Source organism: Elephantulus edwardii, unplaced genomic scaffold (assembly GCF_000299155.1).
Source record: "Elephantulus edwardii isolate Elephantulus edwardi_28Jun2011 unplaced genomic scaffold, EleEdw1.0 scaffold00234, whole genome shotgun sequence".
Classification (NCBI taxonomy): domain Eukaryota; kingdom Metazoa; phylum Chordata; class Mammalia; order Macroscelidea; family Macroscelididae; genus Elephantulus; species Elephantulus edwardii.
In genome coordinates, this window is record NW_006399984.1 from 2,092,841 (window position 1) to 2,114,713 (window position 21,873).

A 21,873-nucleotide genomic window follows, 5' to 3' on the forward strand; every position below is an offset into this window, starting at 1 on the left:
TCTGCAACCTCAAATCTGTTGCTTAGATTCTTCAAAAAAATTATTTCTGTTATTGTAATTTTCTATTTCAATATTTTAATTTTTCTTTTAAAAAATGTCTACTTCTATGGAAATTTCTATTTTGCTCCTATATAATTTTCCTGATTTCCTTTAGCACTTTCCCTTTAACTGTGCTCTTTCAACCTATTTTAGCACTATTACTTTATAGTATTTGTCCATGCAGAAATTAATATTCACTGTGAGGAGGAAGAATGAACACTCAATCTCTAGATAGTTGTTGTTGTTGTTATGTGCCATCAAGTCACCTCAGACTCAAAGAGACCCAATGTACAACAGCTCTGAACCCTGCTCTATCCTGAGCCAATCTTACTGTCTCTAACACACCTATCTCCATTACCCCAGTTACTGAGTAAATTCATCTCATCCAGGGACTTCCTCTCTTGTGCTGCCCTTACACCCTCCCAAACATGATGTTCCTCTCCAAGGACTGGTCCCGCCTTGCAACATTCCCAAAGTATGTCAGATGGAGCTTTAGAATCCTTGCCTCCAAAGAGCAGCCTGATATCCTCTCGAGGACAAACCTGTTTGTTCTCCTTGCAGTCCATTGTTGTTGTTGTTGACTGCCTTTGAGTGAAGCAAGACTCATAGTGACCCTATGAACAAAAAGCCTGAATCCTCTCTGCAACTACTGACATTTATCAAAGTTTATAGAATTTCCGGAGGTTATGTTCTTTAAGAAATGAATGCCACTCCTGCTTTCATAATACTCTTAAGCACATTAAATACTCTTCTCCAGCACATCTTAAAGGCATCAACTCTTCTATCATCCCTAGTCATTGTCCAGCTTTCTGATGCACTGCAAATAACTGTAAAAACGATGGTCTGGATCAGGCACACCTTAAGTCTCCAGACTGATAATGCTGCTCTTCAGTACTCTGGAGAGGTCTCTGACAGCAGACTTTCACAATGCAATTTGTCTTTTCATTTCCTGGCTGCTGGTACCAAGAGTGTTGATTGTGGAGCAAAGCAAACTGAAGCTATTAATAATCTCAATCTCTTCACCATCCATGACAATACTGCCAATCTGTGACAATGCTGCCAGTCAGCCCAGTAGTGAGAATTTTTGTTTTCTTGATGTTGAGTTTCAATTCACAGTGAAGGCTGCAGCAAATGTCTCAAGCCTTTCTCAGTTTTGGCAAGCAAGGTTTTGTCATCTGCATAACGCAGGTTGCTGGTGAGTCTCCCTCCAAAACTGATACCAGATTCCTCTTCTAGCCAGCCTCCTGGATAATCTGCTCTGCATATAAATTGAAAAGGTATGGAGATATGACACATCCCTGGCATACACCTTCCCAATTTTGAACCATGCAGTGTTCCCTTGCTCTGTTCTGATAACTGCCTTCTGTTCCAAGTATGTTGTTGTTGTTATGTGCCGTCGAGTCGCCTGCGACTCATAGCGACCCTATGTACAACAGCCCTAAACTCCGCTCTGTCCTGTGCCAATCGCACGGTCTCCGACACTCCCATCCCAATTATCCCAATCACTGAATCAATCCACCTCATAGAGGGCCTTCCTCTCCTGCGCCGTCCCTCCACCCTCCCAAGCATGATGTCCCTTTCCAAAGACCGGTCTCTCCTCACAACATGTCCAAAGTATGTTAGACGGAGCCTCAGAATCCTTGCCTCCAAGGAACATATGTATGTATGTTCCAAGTATAGGTTTTGCATAAGCATGATCAAGTGTTCTAGGATTCCCATTCTTCTCAGAGTCAGCCACAGTTTATTGTGATCCACACAGTCAAATGCCTTTGCATAGTCAATGAAACACAGAGAGACATTCCTCTGAGATTCCCTTCTTTCAGCCAAGATTCATCTAACGTTAGCTACAATATCCCTAGTATCATGGCCTCTTCTAAACCCAGTGTGTACATCTGGCAGTTCTCTGTTGATGTGCTATTCCAGCTGTTTTTGGATAAGTTTCAGCAGAATCTTGTTTGCTTGTGATATTGATATTGTTGGCTAATTTTGTGGAAGAAAAGGCAATACCATTACAGGTTAAGTATTTCCATATGTTTAAGATTTATAATTCAAAATGTCTTTCTTGGCTAACGATAAACTGTTTATTTTGTGTAGATGTATTTATTGTATTATAAAGAAGATAAGGATGGGACACAAGGCCCACCCTACTAGAGGCTTATGGAACCTTAATGCTCATTCTCTTTTGGAGATTCTTGCCTTCAACAGATAATCTACACTTATCAGTCTCTGCAAAACCGCCCTGCATACCCACAGTCACCTGAGGCATTCCCCTGACAGGTCTCAATGTCCGGGAGACCTTACAGTGAACCACCAAACCCAAGGGACATTATCAGAGCTGGAGAAATGAACAAAGGAGGAACTGTCGATGTCAGAGATTATGGAGTCATACAGTAAATCAAGCAGTTGGGACAATGCTGATTTGACATTTCTTAGAACTGGTCTGCTACTAATTTTAGCAGAATGAATTATGAATATAGTATGTACAACTTGACCAAGGTAAATGATGACACTAAGAAGCACACAAAAAAAGAAATACTGTGGTAAAATCTGTAACATAACAATTTTGCAACAACAAAAACATAAAAGAAATGTGTAGTTACAAATGTGTCTTGTTGCTGCCAAACTGGAGCCAATCCATAACTGACCCTCCATTGGTTTTCCAAGGCTGTAAATCACACTGGAGGAGACTGTCAATCTTTCTCGATTCTAGAGGATTCTAATAGTCAGAAAGGTACCGCCTTCCAGTTAGCAGTGTAACTCCTTACAGACTACGTCACCATAGTTCCCTTTTATGTGTGTACAGCATATATATATATATATATATATTCATGTACATAATAAAGCACACAGCACAATTATGGGATACTTCCCAGACATAACCTGATACTTCCTGGTAGTGGTTTGCCAGATGTAAAAGTTTAGGGCCATAGTCGGCTAAGCCAACTCTATTAACTGGCCTAATTACGTATGTATGTATGTATGTATGTATGTATGTATGTGTATGTATGTATGTATATATATATATATGGCTTAGGGGTATGGGGTGGGGTGTGTGTGGCAGCTAGGGGGAGATCTAAGTAACAAAAACTGAATGACAAGAGCAGAAATAATGAGAAGGCTGACACACTGTAAAAAATGTAAGCCATGTCACTGAACATTATGTACAGGAATAGGAAAAGGAAACTTCTTTGTTGTCAAAGGCTTTACCAAATCAGAATCAAATATTACAGTGAAATACTGATCTTTTCCTGTTTCTTCACATCTTGTGATTTTTTTTTTGTTGTTGAAAGCTGCACACTTAAATACTCTAAAGTGAATAGTTAGGATTTTAGCTTCTTGAAATCTAGACACTTAAGAAGTTATACTAGATAGTAGCATATTATCTCTTTCTAGGTTTTGTACCTGACAATATAACAACAACATAACTGGAAAATAGTTAAAATTAAGGTTTCTATCATTTTTTCTCACTCTAGTACCCTGGGGGCTTAGTGGTAAGGAACTGCGCTGACAACCCAAAAGCACGTGGTTCAAATCCACCAGTGGATTGTAGGGAGAAAGATGGGCAGTCTCTTCTCAGGTAATTTACCACCTCTGACAATCCACTGGATGGTCAGCAATGAGCTGGTTCCAACTAAATGGTATACAACAACACACTTTTTTCCTGCTCTATCATCCAGGAGATGATCCTACCATTAGATAAAAACATCTGGCACCACACCCCTGTCCCTCTGCCACATTAGAAAAGAAGACATACACAACACTCTTGTTCAGTAGAAATTTCTGTTCAAGTGGAACTAAAGGCCAAAGTAAAATAATCTGTTTTTATGCAAAGTTAAAATTTATATCAGTATTGTATGGGCTGTTGAGTTGACTACAACTTATAGTGATGACTCTATGAACAGACCAGAATCTTGCCTTACTGTGCACAAACCTCATGCTATCTGACATCCTCAAACTCAGTCACTGTGCTAATCCATTTTGTTAAGCATCATCCTCTCTTTCTCTGAAACTACACTTTTCCCAGCATGATGTCTTTTTCCAGGTACTGGTCCCTCCTGACAACATGCCCAAAGTGTGTGAGCCTGTTTCACATATCATCTCTAAGGAGCAAATGGTTGTACTTCCCCTCCAACAGAAACTTGTTTGTTCTTCTGGCAGTTCATGGGATGTCTAATACTCTTCATGAACACCAAAATTCAAAGACACCAATTCTTCAGTCACCCTTATTCACTGTCCAACTTTATTTTTTTTATGTTTTAATTTTTATTCCCATATCATGCCTAAGTCTCTATTACATGGCCTTTCCTAATTGTGGAAACATAAAAGATTTTTTTTTCCTCTCAAGGTTTCTAGACATTTTAAAAGGGACTAACACTGGTGGCCTAGTGGCAAGAAGCTGTGCTGAAATCCCTAAGGCACATGGTTAGAATCCACCAGCTGCTCTGAGGCAAAAAGATGGGCAGTCTCCTTTTGAGTGATTAACTGCTTTGGCAGGTCAGCTATGAGCTGGATCGAACTCAATGGTACACAACACTACCACCACCACTGTGTGACTGTCCAACTTTAAGATGCACAGGAAGCAACTGAAAATACAATGGCTTGGATCAAGTGCACCTTTTTCTTCAAAGTGACTTTGCTTCCTTTTAGCACTTTGGAGAGGTCACTGATCTTTGATGATAAAATGTCACAGAAACACACATTCATCAGGATACCATTCTCACTCCCCCCAGCCATACAAATATATTCCCTTTACCCTATAAAAACAGAACCTCTTCTAGAATATGCTATCAACCTGCCTGCCATAAATTTGGTGGCCAAGTTATGGGAGACTCTCAAATAAAAGCATCTTTGCAATCACTCACTGTTAATGATAAGTTGGAACCAATTTTCAGATGACTTTTCAGTAAGTTTATGGATATTATAAATTGCACAGGGGAAGATGGCAAGAAGTGGCTTCTAGCACGGCCTGAACCAAAGTCATAGGCCCAATGCCCTATGTATATGATGGGAGATAGTTAAGGGTGGAGAAGTGAATGATATATAGAGACGTTTTAAGAAAATCTTTTATTAAAAAAAAAAGGAAGGGTTATATGTTGAAGTTTGTTTATTTGAATATATTTAATAAATACTGAATGTTTCTTCTGTGTCACTCACTCACTCACTGCCTCTGAATACAAACCAACTCATAATTGACCGTCCAGCAGATTTTCCTGAGCCTAAGATTGTAGATGAGGTGGACTGACTCAGTGACTGGAGTAATGGAGGTAGGTGTACTAGAGACAATTTCACTGTCTCAAGATAGAGTAGTGTTCAGAGCTGCTATACAAAGGGTCACTATGAGTCTGGATGGCACATAACCACCACATGAACTGCACGGTGCAGGACTACCCATTTCTCCCCCTCAGAGCCATTAGAGGATGTGAACTGCTGGAAAAGCTGTGGGTTTGCAGCACAACTTCCTATGCACTGTGCCACTATAGCTCTATTTTTTGTTATGTTGTTGTTAAGTGCCACTGAGTTAAATACGACCCATAGTAATTCTACAATGAACAGATCTGAACCCTGTTCCCTGTGTCATCCTCATAATCTCTGGCATATCTGGTGCACTGATGTAGTCAGTATGTCAATCCATCTGGGAAGGTCTTCCTCTCTTTCAATGACCCTCCAACTTTCCAAGCCTGTTTCTCGCCAAGTAACAGTCTCTCTGACCAACATGTCCAAAGAATGTGAGATGAAGTTTTATCACTTTTGCCTCCAGGAAGCACTCTGGCTGCACCATTTCCAAGACATCTTTGTTCTTTTGGCATTCCACAGGATATTCATTAAGACTATTCTCCAACACCAGAGCTCAAAAGCATCAAGTCTTCTGTCATCCTTATTCAACTCTCAAGCTTTCAGATGCATAGTAAGTTACTATGGCCTGAATCAGATGCACCTTAGTCTTCAAACTGACATCACTGCTCCTCAATAATTTGGAGGTCCCTGGCTGTAGACTTTTCTAGAAAGCTCTAATTATTCAAAATGTCAGTAGTCAAAATCTGGTGACTTTCACATATACTCATTCATGTTAGAGCTTTGTAAATATCTCCTTCTAATCATTACTAGATAAACTCTATACTAGGAATTTCCACTATTCATATCTCAGTCCAGCTATCTATAGAACTCCCTTCTGAACATCTTTCGGAAAATAAATCATCCAACTTTTCTTCTATAATGCTTCAAACCAGATAAGAGAACTAAACAGAGGTTTAGTTTTGCACTTCCCTTTTGGAGGAGGTAGCTCTATAGGGAAGATGATGGGAAATCTCTTCCTGCGCAATTTATAGCCTCTGAAAATCCACTGGAAGATCAGCTATGAGTTGGCTCCAACATGACAGCAATGAGTCATAACTGAGTTCTGGAATAGGCAGAGATTATAGAGGGGAAATGCAGCAGCATATCAGTTTTTAACAGAAGGTCCCAGAGGTCAGACATTTTTTGCCTACTCCTCCCCCTGCCAAAGTAGTCTAAGCACCCAGAAAAGGTCCTAGCACCACAGATGCTCCATAAACATTTGATGACTGAATTATATGAATGTATTTTCAGCGTAGGTATCAGAGTTGTATTAAAATCTACTGAAGTTATTATTAACACACACACAAAGCTTGCTGTAAGAGTACCTTTCCCTGAGATATAAGAATTCCTCGAAGTGTGTCAAACCCAACTGAAGGTCCAAGTCCAGTGTCATGGAGACATCCATCAAGGTCGAACATGGGGATGCATGGACAGAAGAGCTCTGAGATGTGGTGCAATAGCAGCAACCGGTTCCGTAGTGCTATTATTGGAATTTCCTGTAAATGATTGTACTCCATGGGGACCTGAAAGATGTCAATTGTGTGGGGGTGTGTCAAGTTAGATTTGATTTGAAAATCTCACCATAATATTCTGGTCAGTTTAACTATTTGAGTCAAATGATGTAGAACCAAAGAGAAGGCTAAAATAATCTAAAGAAATATATTACCAAAGATCATGTAAAGTATTTCCAAAATAGTTCTGGGTAATTTAATTTATAAGACTTAGAATAGAATAAGAAGTAGGTTGAAAGAAAAGAGAAGAAAAAAAAAAGCAGACACATTGAGTGTGTGGTTTTTTAGCATTATGAGCCTGAATTATTTTCAGTGGAACACCACTATTAATACGTAACAGATGAATAAAGTGTGCATGCATGTAAATATGAATCAGTGTATAAATAACTTAGTTACACCCTACAAGAAACAATTTTATAAAGATCTTAGACACACAAAGAGGCAGGAGCAAGCTTCATTTCCAGAAGCCTGTACAGACTCACCTGTGCAGGGAGCTTCCCAGCACTGGCAGGCTTACTGGTAGACCAGGCAAGTGTATGTGCTGAGCCACAGGCCACACGGTTGACCTTCTTACCCTGAAGAGCAGCTACCAACCGTGGCCTCTGGATGGCATTTGTGGTACCATCACCCAGCTGTCCCTCGTCATTGTCACCCCATGTATAAACTTCTCCTAGATGAAGTGAGTTTGAAATATGAATTTAGATGATGGGAGTTTAGTCCATGAAGCACTAAAAAAAAATGTACAATAGTAAAAATTTGATCCCAAATCATCATCATTCACTGCCCTTTCAAGTTCACATCTGAGACTGTGCTGACTTTGTAGATGACCTAGAAGTGGACACACTGATCATAAGGTCCCAGGGTGAGTGTTCTTCTGGGGACTTGTGATTTCCTCAGTAATTCTGTACCCATTACCAGCAGGGACAACTTGATGAAGGTGACTTCCACAGTCCACATCTTATTTTCCTTTCTAATTGGTATTTTGTGGGGAGCATCCAAAGCTATTTAAATCACTTTGGGTCTCATTCAACTTTTATCTGTTTATATCATGGCTTCCCTATTTATTCAAACTGTTATTATTACTTGTGATTTCATTTAATGCTCAAATTGCACCCAAGTTAGCTATTTCTGTCTCGTTTATTGACATTGTTAGATTGCTCTAACAGTCTAAGAATACCTGCTTACTTTATGGAACAATGTATTTTAGGTTCATCTTGTAAGTTCCTGGCCCCTATCTTAGGATTTGTATTTAGAAAAGGCACTCAGTGTCTTTAGAGAAGAATATTATCTATAAAAAAACAAATCTGGGTAATCTCCCCCAACTATTACTCCTGTTGCATCTCTTTGACTTTTCTACCTTCTTTTTCTGCTATGAAGGGTTTGTGTAATAACATGGGGCTCCCCTACATAATCCAGGATCATCTATTTCAAGGCCAATGACTTAGCAGCCTGAATTCCATCTGCAAAATTTTCTTTGCAATTGTATTAGGAAGAGGGCAAGACCACTCCTATTTTACTAATTCACTATGAACTAATAAAACTGAGCATACAGTCATGCTTATAGCTGTGACTACAATGCAGCCTAAAAGCAACAATAGGGGAAGGGGAAAATCTATTATAGGACAAGCTTCATTATTCCAGCAATAAGTTAAAAGAAGTGCTGTCTAACAGGGAAATTAATTAGAGACTCAACAGTCAGGGTTTTTACTGAGGCTAGTCATATAGTAGCACAAACCAAGATTACAGACTCCCTGGAAAGCAAATGTCTAGCATAAACTACATTTTTTGTACAAAGAATTCAGGCACCCTTAACCACTCAGAAAGGGTAAGGAACCCACCTGAGACCCAACTTCCCAGATATGAGAGCTGGCACATCCTGTTAGCAAGCCTTGAGAAGGACAGCAAGGATATGTAAACTCTTCTTTATGCATAGCCATAGAACAATGCACATTTGCATATGTAACACCAGGGAGTGATGATTAGAGGGGTCAAAGTTCTGCCTACTACAGGGGGATTGTTGGAAGATTTGTGACTGCACAGACCATACCCCTAAGCAATGCTCTATCTAAAACATGCTCCTCTTCAACAGTGGATGCTCCACTTACCGTCCTCTGTGCAGCACACACAGTGCAGGGAACCAGTAGCAATGGCAATGACTTTCTTTCCCTGTAGTCCTTGGACCTGCCGAGGTCTTCTAACATGGTCATCAGATCCATGGCCCAATCTGTGGTAGTCCCCTTTGCCCCTAACATAAAGAAGAAAACAGTGTGCTCAGAAGCACAAAGGTAATCTGTGTACCATCTATGCCCATGTACTCTATCCCAACTCTGGGATCTTTCTCATATTTAGTATACTTTATCAAAGAGATTACAGCCTGCCGTAAAAGCTGTGTTACAGTCTACTACATGTAGCTTTAAAAAATGTAAATTGAATTATCTGTTTTTGGTAGGATTAAAGTAACAAATTCCTTCATACCAAGTGTAAACTGCTCCCAACTTGGTAAGCGCGACAGAGAATTGGGATCCGCATTCCACTTTGACCACACCAAGGCCTGTAAGAGAGTCAATCTAGAATAGGAGAGACACAAGTGTCAGTAATATCATATTGACATTCCACCAAGGGCCACATGCTTTTGTGTAATGTGACCAGTACATAACCCTGGAAATTTAACATTTCACTGCTGAAAAAATATAAGCATTTCTCTCGGAAACTGACAGTGCTGTTGTGGTCCAACGCCTCTAGGTTTATATTCATCCTCACTTCAGCTATCTCTCATGAGTAGGGTGACCAAAGTCTATGAAGAGTGACCAGGGTCTGGTCTCCTACTGCCCCTTGCTCATCTGTTGGTTCACCTGTATGTTCATGAGTGAAGACCCTGTCCAGTGCGTAGGGTCTCAGTTGGAGCTCATTCCACCTGACATAGGGCAGATGTTCCTTGTCAACTCTGGGATCTTTCTCATATTTAGTATCCTAAATTTAAATTAAGCTTAAATTAACTAAAACCTAAAACGTAGTAAGTTCTTTCTTTGTCTCTTCCCTTCCATGAGGACGTACTGCTGATGTCCTCTATGCCTTCACAATATCAAACATCCAACCCTTGGAGGTTCATGGCCTTTGCACAAAGCCTCCTATAGCATAACAAGGCCTAGGACAGGCAATAACCCTTGGTAGCCCAGATGCAGTTAAAATATCATGTATCTGCAATGGGGCAAAAAAAAGAGCAAAGAAAAAAAATAGACAATGCCTTCTCATGGCACAGCCAAGTTGCATCTGTCAAAATAGCTCTGTAGTACTAATAAAGTATCTGTAGTACTAACTGTAGCCAACACAGTTAGTTGCCATGAGTCACATGTAGCAACGGAGCACTTGAAATATGGTTAGGGAACTGAATTTTGGCTTTATTTATTTTTAACAGAAGAAAACTAAAATTTCATGCTACCCACCCATAGGAGCTCTGGTGACCTAATGGTAAGAAGCTGTGCTGCAAACTCAAAACAGGTGGTTTATATCCACCAGCAGCTCTGCAGGAAAAATATGAGCCTCTGTAAAGCCGCAAGAGGGTCAGCTAGTTGGTTCTGACTCAATGGTAAACAACAACATGAGCGATAGCTACCATGTTTGGTAGCTCAGCTCTAGGAAGCAAAGCTAAGGAGGCTCAGAAATGGCTTCCATGCTCTGGTCTCAGGAGGCAGCTCAGGTGTGAGATGGCTTGACCATGCACAGATAGCTCAACATAGATGTGGCATTCAGAATGTGTGCCAGATAGTTCTCTACCTTTAATACCAACAATGAGGAGTCTTGCTGGGGAGAATTTTTAAGCACTCACCTGCTAAACAAGAGCTTAGAGGTTCCATCTCCTGGTTCCACAGAACAAACACCTGGCTGATCTGACTGTCTAACAGTGAAGAAAGTCCAAGGCTAGTTCCACATATCATATGGAACCAGTATGTCTCAAAGGCACCCAACAAACCCAAAAAGGCATGAGATTGTAGAAAAAGAGATTGTGTTCTAGTTTTCTACCCATATCCTCAAATCCATGGCAAATAACAATAACTAAGTGACCATTTAAGTGTTCACTTATGGAAGGCATTGAGCAGGAAGTTTAAACACACCATCTGAATATTCTGAAGAGAGTATGAGTCCTCCACTTTAACACAGAAAAAGGAGTCTGGCATAAGTTAAAAAAAATTTTCTTCAATTCAAACAGTGCAGGACTACCACATGTCCAAGCAAACTCTTAACCTCATGCTCACATGATCTCCCTGAGAGACAGTCTCCTTGTTAATCCAGATGTAATCCTGTTAGCAAGTACTACCACATTCCAAAACTATTTAACATGATACATATGCTATTCTGAAAAATGGAAAAAAGTGGAGAATGACTTGTAATTTCTGCCCAAACAAGTCCACAAACTAAATAGGACAACAGGCTTAAGCCAACATAAATTCTTCAAGATAACTACAAATATCTTTTAAAATATTTTCCTTCATGTTTATGTAGTCTAAGATACCCCTGATGCGTGCAGAGCCGCAACAACAACCCAGAAGGGAAGAGGTTCTCTTCCACATACCTGGGGACAAGTATACACTGAGGGCAAAGAAGGATCCAAGTGATGTTTGTCACCCATTCCACAAAGAACTCCAGCTGCCTTCTGGCCCACAGAGGGAACAAGGTGCTTTGTATACAGAAAATACCTTCATTGGCACTTTACAGCCATCACTGCCTCCTCTGCCGAGCTTGCCATAGTCGCCATCCCCCCAAGACCACACGGCGTCATCATCTGTGAGGCAGAGGGTCTGGGCATCACCACTGCCACAGGCAATATCAACTACACGGTGGCCCTGGAGGGCTTCCACCTGCAAGAAAGAGAACATCCTGGTTACTGGCCACAAAACAGAGAATGTACCTTTTCTTTTTACCAAAGGAAAGGTTCTAGAATTCTTTGTTATGAAGGTATCTGTCTTAGATCTTCAACAATATTTACAACATTTATTTGATGTATATGTAATACTTACAATCCTATAAAATGAAACAAAAATACTTACAATCCTATAAAATGAAACAAAAATGACTTTGTTTATTTGACCTATACTTGAGGGTATGCCATCAATTTCTGGGGCCTTGTTTTTTGCCAATTCTTTCAGAGCACCACAGGCTCTTGCTCATACGTTGTTTCATGAAATTCTTCTGTGCCTGACAATTCCTTTTGGTATAATAATCCTGTATACCCTTTCCATCTTCTTCTTCTTTTTTTTTTTTTACTCAACTTCCTTATTTACCATTATTTACTATCATTATCTACTTAGTATTTTTTTTTATTTTCTATGTAAGCAGTTAAAACTTATAATGGCAGAAGATTTTTCAGCCACACAGCAATTTAAGTCACAGAGTAATTTTAAAAACATACAAAATAATTCTACCAAGAAATATGTGAAATCCACAGGAGATATAAAAAGGTTGCGAATATATAGAGAAATTCATATTCTTAAACACAAAGCGTAGGAAATTTTCCATTTTTCTTTCATTAATTTGTAGTCTGTCACATCTCTAAATAATATTATAAGAGCATTTGACACAATTAAAATGAATTTAGAAATGAACAAAATTTCCTGGCTGTGTTTCACCTGTTTGCTTTCTTGGCTGTCCAAGGTTTGTTCAATACTCTTCTCCAGCACAACTCAAAGCCATCGACCCTTCTTCTATCACTCTTATTCACTGTCCAGCTCTAGGCATTGGATTCATGGGAGAGGGTAGCACCGCTGGCCTTTGAGAGAAGGACAGGGTTTTTTCATGGCATGTGACAAGAACAGAGAAGAAGGCTCTCTCCTGCCCTCTCACTGGGGAGTGAGGGGCACCATCTTCTTTTAATGCTTCCTGGATTACTTAATATTATGCCCAAAGCATCCTTAAGTATTGCAACTCTAGGCTTCAATTTGTTCTTCAGTTCCTCGAGCTTAAGAAACACTGAGCAAGTTTGGCCCCTTTGATTTTCTGACAGGAGCTCTTTGTACATTTCATTGTAATACTTTGTCTTTCCACGCTGCTCTTTGAAACCTTCTGTTCAACTCCTTAATATCTTGATTTCTTCCCTTTGCTTTGGCATAGTCTTCACAATCACTTGCTATCCATCAGAAAGCTGTACAATGACTAGGGATGAGAGGAGAATTAACGTCTTTGAGCTGCAGTGTTGAAGAAGAGTACTGAATATACCATGGAACAAACAGGTTCTTCCTAGGATTCTGAAGCTTCGTCTGACATATTTTGGACACGTTGTAAGGAGGGACCAGTTCTTCGAGAGGGATGTCATGCTTGGGAGGGTTGAGGGACATGGCAAGAGAGGAAGACCCTCAATGAGATGGACAGATTTAGTGACTGGGGTAATGGGGGTAGGTGTGTCAGAGACAATAAGATTGGTACAGGATAGAGCAGGGTTTAGGGCTGTTGTATATAGGGTTGCTATGAGTCACAGGTGACTTGAGGGCACATAACAACATCCTTGAGGGCATATAGCAACATCCAAACTAGCAGAGGCAGGTATGAGCATTCCCAACCATTAATCATAAAACACTATCAAAATTGACTTATTCACTGCAGTTTGACCCCAAAAAGAGTGGGGTTTTTAGAAGTCAAAGTGTCAAACACACTGTCAAATAATGGCTTTCTACTTTCAAAAAAGAATACTTAAAATTCTATTTAGGGATCTCTGGTGGCTTAGGGGTATGGAATCACACTGCTGATATAAAAGTTTGAATTCACCAGTTGCTCTGATGAAAGACAGGTAATCAACTTTGTGGGATTTACTGCCTCTGAAAACCCACTGGGAGGTCAACTGTGGGTTGGTTCTGACTCAATAATACACAACAACAAAATACTACTTAAAATGACCTATGAATATAGTGCAAACACAGTATTTATTTCCACCAAAAAGAAAACCTACTTATAAATAATGAGACCACAAATATTAACTCTAAATAACAAAAAATATCATCTAAATGAAAAATTTTAACTTATTGTTAAGAAAAGAATGCACGGAGAAATTCTTCTACACTCACACAATGGAAATATTATACAGCATAAGGAATAATGATTTCATAAAATATTATATAACATGGGAAAGTCTAGGTAACATTATGCTGAGTGAATTAACTCAGTATCTTCAGGACAAATAATGTATAAGATCATGATTGTAAAAAATATAAGAATAACTGAGCAAGATGTGAATAAATGTTCAAAAGGGGACAGGAAAGGGAGAACGAGGTGGAAAAAAGGAAGAAGAGAAATCATTAGCACAGCAGAGGTTAGTGGGTGCATGGGAGGGTAAAGGAATAGGAAATATTCAACAAAGACTTGAAAAGAGGTAATAATAGGAATAGATCAATTGTAATTGTTTAAAATATAATGTATATGAATGTATAAAACATACATGCAAGAACCACAATGTATATTAATTATTGTATGCAAAACAAAAACACTAAAAGGGATAAAAATAATACACATAGCAAAAAATACAACAATTTAACAGTTTTAAGTATACCACTTGTTGACATTGACTACATTCTTTCAGGTGAGAAATCACTTTCTCCTTCCTTTTCTGCATTGTTCCTATCCCATTAATATAAATTCATTATCACATAAGATTCAAAGGGCCTAGATTCATAGTGGCCTAGTCTTTGCTAACACAAAGACACTCTAATTTAACACAAAGGCACTCTGGCAGTTCGAATCTATAAGCTGCTTTGCAGGAGAAAGGCCATCTCCTCTCATGTGATTTTTAACCACAGAAAACCTAATGAAAAGTCAGTAAAGATTGGGTAAGCACAGTTAACAAAATCCAGATAATACAAAGAAACAAGGAAGCCCTGATGGCTTAGTGGTAAGGAATTGAGCTGTCAATGCAAAGGTACACAGTTTGAATCCACCAGCTGCTCTTCAGGACAAAAGATGGGCAATCTCCTTCTATGTGATTTACTGCCTCTGAAAACCTGCTGGAGGTAGCTAGGGGTCAGTTCTGCCTCGATGGTATACAACAACACAGAAACAAGGAGGCAGAAAACAGTGATAGCCTATCACTGACCAAGAAAGACCACTGGGCCAAAGATGAAGACAATATACTGGCAAGAGCAAGTGGTAAGAAAAGAAACTTTATATCCAAGGTACTTCTTCAAGGTAGTACATGTGCAGAAAATGGGTAAAGTGCAAAAAAACTGATCTTCTCCTCATCATAATATTGTAAGATCACTGAGGAAAGACAGAACCCAGTTCAGGTCACGACAGACAGTTTATTGAGGAGACTGTTGGGCTGGCTCTTAAGCAGGCCCCACTAAAAGTAAAAGATAGGTTTTATATTGTCTTATAAGAAAACTGGGGAGGGGGATATTCACAGATGTTTTTTAAAGATAGGGAAGTGGGCTGGGGTCTCAGATAACTGTATCCGGCAAAGGAAGTAGAGCAATTTCACATCCTTAACAGAGACCAACAGCCACAGCTGCTGCTTCCTGTGATTGGACCATTCTAGAAAGGAAGGAAAGGGCTTTGCAGACCTAGTAAATAACAAAAAAAAAACCCCAAAAAAATCACTCCCACAGATGCCAGGATAGTTTACAAAGACAATGGAAATAACTATGTTGGGACCCAGAGGACCATACTAGGATCAAAACATTTGGGTATACACACGGTCACTCATCTTAGTAGGAAAGATGAATAGTCAGCACCAAAACAAGTATATCACTCACCTAGCTTATATATTTACTTAAGTTCTGTAAAGATTGAGACCTGACATCTCCATAAGGCCTATTCGTCTACACTTAATAAACTCTATAACTTTCCAGTCAAATCTGAGTTTTCTTCACTCCTCTTGTTAAGCACTGGGTCCCACTTCCCTCTTCTCCTCTCCCTCATCTCTTCCTGGCTCACTTATTTAGTCAAGTAGGAGAGAACAGCACCTTGAGCAAACTGTAGAGACAACAGTCTGAAGTTTAGAGATTATCTTAGGCATCAGGCATTTTCCAACCTTCATGTTACCAGAATGTATGGTGTCAATGAGGATTTGAAAATTTATTCTGCATTTCTCCCCCTCTTTATTAGGATTCCCATATGAACTCTTTCATCAAAACTTTTAGTAACTGTCATCAAGAACCATACAGTGGCCTTATGGCAAAAGAGACAGCTGTTCATGGAGACAATTAGCCACACATTCCACATCATCCTTTTATTCCTGATACTCCTTCTTCCTCTTGGTCCAGGCAATTAGAAGGCAATTGATAGTCCTTGGATAATTTAAGACCCTGATACTACGCAAAAAAAACTTAGGAAGTAGAACATAAGCAATACTGGGACAAACCAACTATGAAATCCCATGAAACCATGGCTCTTAACCTCTAAAATAAGAAAGTAAATTGTATGAGGAATTTGGCAGTATATAAGGAGCATCTGCAGCTACACTCTGTGGTGGGTTTTTTTTATTTTATATATATATATTTATTTATCACACAACTTTACCAATTCAACTTTTTGCATGTGTACAACTTACTGAGAACAAATGGCTTTGCAACTGGCTACCCTTACACCATGTGATCCTTCTATCACTTGTCAACCCCTTCCTTCCATCTTCACTCTCAACCCTGGGTAACATATACAAACACCTTGGTTTTTATAGATCTGCCTTTTCTTGTCTTTTTACATAAGTGAGGTTATACAATATTTGTCCTTTAGTGATTGACTCATTTCACTCAGCATTAATGTCTTCAAGATCCATCCATACACTGGTATTTCTCCTATTAGTTGAGTAGTATTGCATAGTAGGTACCACATTTTGTTTCTCTATTTATGCACTGATGGGTATTGAGGTGGTTTCCACCTTTGGCTATTGTGAAGGATGTGGCAATGAACAATGGTATACAAGTCTCTGTTTTTAAGTCTTTGGGGTATACACTTAGGAGAAGAATTACTTTATATGGTTATATGCCAGTTGCTCTGGTGGCACAATCAATATGGCTGCGCTGCTAACCAAAAGGCCACAGTCTCCAGCAATTCAAATCAACCAGCTGCTCCTCAAGAAAGTCTCAACATTATTGGGTTAATAAACTTGAAAGGGGAAAATCACAGGGTTACACAATGTGGTGGGCAGAGGGAGTTTTTTCCCTTTACGGAAATGGTGAAGATACGATGGAGACCTGAAAGACGAGGTAATGATGGGCATAAAACAATGGGTATTAATTTTATAAAACATAAGGAAATGATTATATAAAACACAATGTGATTAAGGAAAGTATGAAACACAATGTATACAAATTTTGTATGAAACTAGTACGAAAAAAAACCTCTCTCTTTCTCTCATACACACACACAATCTATAAAATTGGAAACCCAATAATGGAGTGTTGATTTGAGTCAGAACAGACCCAACAGAAGCAGTAAGGTGCTGTTTATCTGTCTGGTGTTTGCTTTTTTCTCTTTTTGTTATGGCAGATATAGTTTAAGTTTTTTTGGGAACTATCACACTGTTTCCCACAATAGTTGTAAAACCCAGCTATGGGTTAAAGGCTCCCATTTCGTCACACCCTTTCCAATTCACTTTAATCTCAGTCATTCCTATCATCAGTGTTGTAAAATTGGCTCCAACTCAAAGAAACATTATGTACAAAAGAATGAAACCCTGCTCCATCCTCATGGCAGTATCATAATGAAGGTTTGACCTGCATTCTTTTAATGGATAATGACACTAAGCATTTTTTTCATGCATTTGGTGGTCAAATGTCTTCTTTGGTGAAGTATCTATCTAAGTCCTTTGCTTCTTTGATGTGTGGGTTATCTGTCTGTTGTTACTGTCAAAGCTTTATATATATTTTGTTTTATCAGGTTCTTGTTGAATACATGGTTTAATTTCCCAGCCAGATTATTTTTTCACTTTGTTGGTAAGGTCTCTGAGTTGACAAAAACTTAACATTTTTAAGAATTCCCATTTATTTCTTTTGTCTTTTGTGCTTTTGTACTAGATTAGACAATATACTGTTAACAGCAAATATTTCTAACTTTTAAAAATTCTAATAAAACAACAGGTCCCTTCTTCCTCTACCTTTGCAATCACCAACCAACACACATTAGGTGGTGCTTTATATAGTAAAGGGAAGGGAAGCCACTCTAGCAATCTGAATACAGGCACACTTACCAACTTTGGCTTCAGTTGGTCTTCACTATCACTGTGCCCCAAGCGGCCGTATCTGCCTTTGCCCCATGTGTAGAGGTCTCCAGCAGCTGTGACAGATGCACTGTGGGCTCCACCTGCAGCAATATCAATCACTTCAATTCCTCTCAGAGATTCAATCACACGAGGGCGATCACATGGGCTGCAAAAAAAGGCATCACACACATAACTAAAATGAAGTTGTATTTTAAACTTAATTAACTTTATAGTTTTAGGTTTGCTGCTCATTTATTCAATATACCTTTGCAACGTACATCTCCCAAATCCATAAACTACTAAATCAATGAATTTAAAAAACTCATGGAGGCTTGAACTCAAAATGTCATCATTTCTTACCTACCTGTGGGGCTCAGGCAGTGAAGTCACTACAGAGTTGTGCTGATAACTCAAAGGCAGTACAACTAGCAGTTTGAATCCACTGTACAGAAAAAAAGAGAGACAATCTCCTCCTGTGTCATTTAGTCTCAGAGAAAACCCAACGGAGGGTCACCTATTAATCAGTTTTGACTTGATGGCAATGAGTGAGTTTTATTTTATGAAATAATAGTACCCTACTGTGCTTGAGATAGGAAGCAGGATGAAACATCGATTTCCTAAATAACAGGCCTCTGAAAACCCTATGAAGACTAAAGAAAGAGGACCGTTATAGCAGTGTAGGAGTAAAACCTAAATTGGAAGTCAGCTGAAATGAGGAAAAACAGTAACAAACATTGTTTAATAGTTGGAACATGGAATGTACATAGTTTGAATGATGGAAATTTGCAAATTGTTAAAAATAAAATGGAATGCATGAATATCGATATAGTGGAATCAGTGAAATGATAGGGACCAGCTTGGGCCACTTTGAATCCGTTCATATGGCATGATATGCAAGGGAATGAAAAAGAGAGGAAGAATGGTGTTACAGTCATAGTGAAAAATTCAATTTCAAGTTCTAGCCTGAAATACGAAGTGGTGAGTGATAAAATAATATCCATATGCATAGAAGGAAGACCCATTAACATGACTATTATTTAAAGATACCCTCCTACATCTAGAGGCAAAGAGGAAGAAAGTGAAAATTTTTACCAAATCTAGCAATCTGAACTGACCAAACATGATATCAAGATGCATTAAAGATAAATGGCGACTGGAATGCAAAACTGGGAAACAGTGAAGAAGGAATAGTAGTTGAAAAATATGGATGTGGTGGATAGAAAGGAGGCTGGGAAAAGAATGATCTAATTTTGTATTTACAGTGATTTATTCATTGCAAATACCTTTTTTATTTTTTCCTACTAGTTTGTTTTAAAACTCAAATACAAATTTGAACAAATTATTTCAATTTCACTCCTACCCCCATCAAATTGTACAAACTGATGATTAATTCTCCCCTCCCCCTACACACCCACATCTTTCTGCTTCCAGCCTATCCCACCCCTCCTGGATCCTTATACTCAAACTACAATAATGGTTTTCTACAATATTGATCCTTGTGGGATTGAGTTAGTTCACTCAGCATAATGCTTTCCAGTCCCTTCCAAGTTAGGTTGCTGTTGTTGTTATGTGCCGTCGAGTCATTTGCGACTCATAGCGACCCTATGTACAACAGCCCTAAACCCTGCTCTATTCTGTGCCAATCACATTGCCTCTGACACACCGATCCCAATTACCCCAGCCACTGAATCAATCCACCTCATAGAGGGTCTTCCCCTCCTGCGCTGTCCCTCTACTCTACCCAGCATGATGTCCCTCTCTAAAGACCTGTCTCTCCTTACAACATGTCCAAAATATGTCAGACAAAGCCCCAGAATCCTTGCCTCCAAGGAGCAGCCTGGTTTAACCCTCTCTACGATGAATCTGTTTGTTTTCTTGGCAGTCCATGGTACATTCAATACTCTTCTCCAGCACCACAGCTCAAAGACGTCAATTCTCCTTCTATCCTCCCTAGTCACGGTCCAATTCTCTGATGCATAACAAGTGATTGCAAAAACCATGGCCTGTATCAGGCGCACCTTAGTCTCCAGAGAGACACTGTTGCTCTTGAGTACTTTAGAGTGGTCCCTAACCGCAGACTTTCCCATCGCAATACGTTTTTTTATTTCCTGGCTACTGGTGCCAAGAGTATTGACCGTGGAGCCAAGCAAACTGAAGCTGTGAACACTCTCAATCTCTGCGCCATCCATCCTGATGCTACTGATTGGTCCGGTGGTGAGAATTTTTGTCTTCTTGACATTGAGCCTCAGTCCATACTGAAGGCTGCAGTCCTTGACCCTCTGCAGTAAGTGCATGAGATCCTCCTCAATTTCAGCAAACAAAGTTGTGATTGTTGATAGATCGTCCACCGATCCTAACGCCACACTTCTCCTCATAGAGCCCAGCTTCTTGGATAATCTGCTCTGCATACAGGTTGAAAAGGTATGGAGATAGGACACATCCCTGACATACACCCTTCCCAATTTTGAACCATGCAGTGTTGCCCTGCTCTGTTCTGACGACTACCTCTTGGTCCAAGTATAGGTTTCGCATTAGCACGATTAAATGTTCTGGGATTCCCACTCTTCTCAGAGTCAGCCACAGTTTGTTATGATCCACACAGTCAAATGCCTTTGCATAATCAATGAAACACAGATAGACATTCTTCTGGCATTCTCTGCTTTCAGCTAAGCTCCATCTAACATCAGCTACAATATCCCTAGTACCACGACCCCTTCTAAACCCAGCCTGAACTTCTGGCAGTTCTCTACTGATGTACTGTTCCAGTCGTCTCACAAGCTGAGACTAGGCAACACAGAGGACTCCAACAATAGCTTCTGACATGCCTCCAGGTAACAAGCCACAAGGTGGAGCCTAAACCGGTTGGGCCCTCGGGCCAAGAAGGAAAACACAATCTATACAGGAGTTATACAGGACACATCACCTTCCTTCAGAGACAGTACAAGTAAACTTAAGAGACAGTGGACACATACACACACACACACAAATCTCTCTGACAAGCTGTCAAGTCATGGGTCGGACAATGGGACATTAATTCTGAAGGCATTTGGTAGAAGTGAAGTGGTAATCTGCTGGAGGGTGGAGCTGTGAAATAAGTGTGTCAGGGCACTGGGCTAAGGGCAGGGACTACACCGTAACTAATGGTCAACTCCAAAATGAGGGATTTATCTTTCACTACTCCACAAATTGCTGTCTCTCAGATACTCCTCTAGGTCTAAACATTCAGATAAAGACAGACTAGGAAGAAGGATTGGCCATCCACTTCTGAAATGGCAGGCCTCTGAAAACCCTATGTACAACACAACACACATAGACGAACAGAAAGGGCAACCTACAACACACATAGATGAACAGAAAGGGCAACCTACGTAGAACTGTCAAGCATGGAAATACAAAGGAAGAGGAACAGTTATAAGCAGACACTAGTAATTGGAACATGGAATGTGAGAACCATGAATGTAGGAAAATTAGAAATTGTTAAGAAAGAAATGGAACACATAAATATTGACAAACTAGGCACTGGAGAGATGAAATGGACTGGCATGGGGCATTTCAAGTCAGATGATTATATGATATATTATTCTGGAGATGAAAAGGTGAGGAAAAATGGAGCTGCTTTCATAGTAAAAAATGAAATTTCTAGGTCTTTTGAAGTACAACATTGTGAGTGATAGGATTATATCCATATGCTTACAAGGAAGTCCAGTGAACACTACTATCATCCAGATATATGCACCAACAACCAGAGCCAAAAAAGAAGAAATAGATGATTTCTACCAACTCTTACAGGCAGAGATAGATCGAACATGC

The 21,873-nt window shown here is 39.6% G+C and overlaps 1 protein-coding gene across 1 annotated transcript in view; it reads right to left on the minus strand.

Moving 5' to 3' along the window:
* The window catches only part of HERC2 (HECT and RLD domain containing E3 ubiquitin protein ligase 2), a 439,756-nt gene that overhangs the window by 24,862 nt on the left and 393,021 nt on the right, over window positions 1–21,873 (minus strand). The window contains exons 79-84 of the mRNA XM_006898588.1: window positions 18,052–18,229; window positions 11,579–11,740; window positions 9,360–9,451; window positions 8,990–9,129; window positions 7,367–7,554; window positions 6,699–6,896 (exon numbers count right to left, since the gene is read on the minus strand). Of these exons, the coding sequence (XP_006898650.1) occupies window positions 6,699–6,896; window positions 7,367–7,554; window positions 8,990–9,129; window positions 9,360–9,451; window positions 11,579–11,740; window positions 18,052–18,229 (958 nt within the window). The remainder of the gene's footprint in view (window positions 1–6,698; window positions 6,897–7,366; window positions 7,555–8,989; window positions 9,130–9,359; window positions 9,452–11,578; window positions 11,741–18,051; window positions 18,230–21,873) is intronic.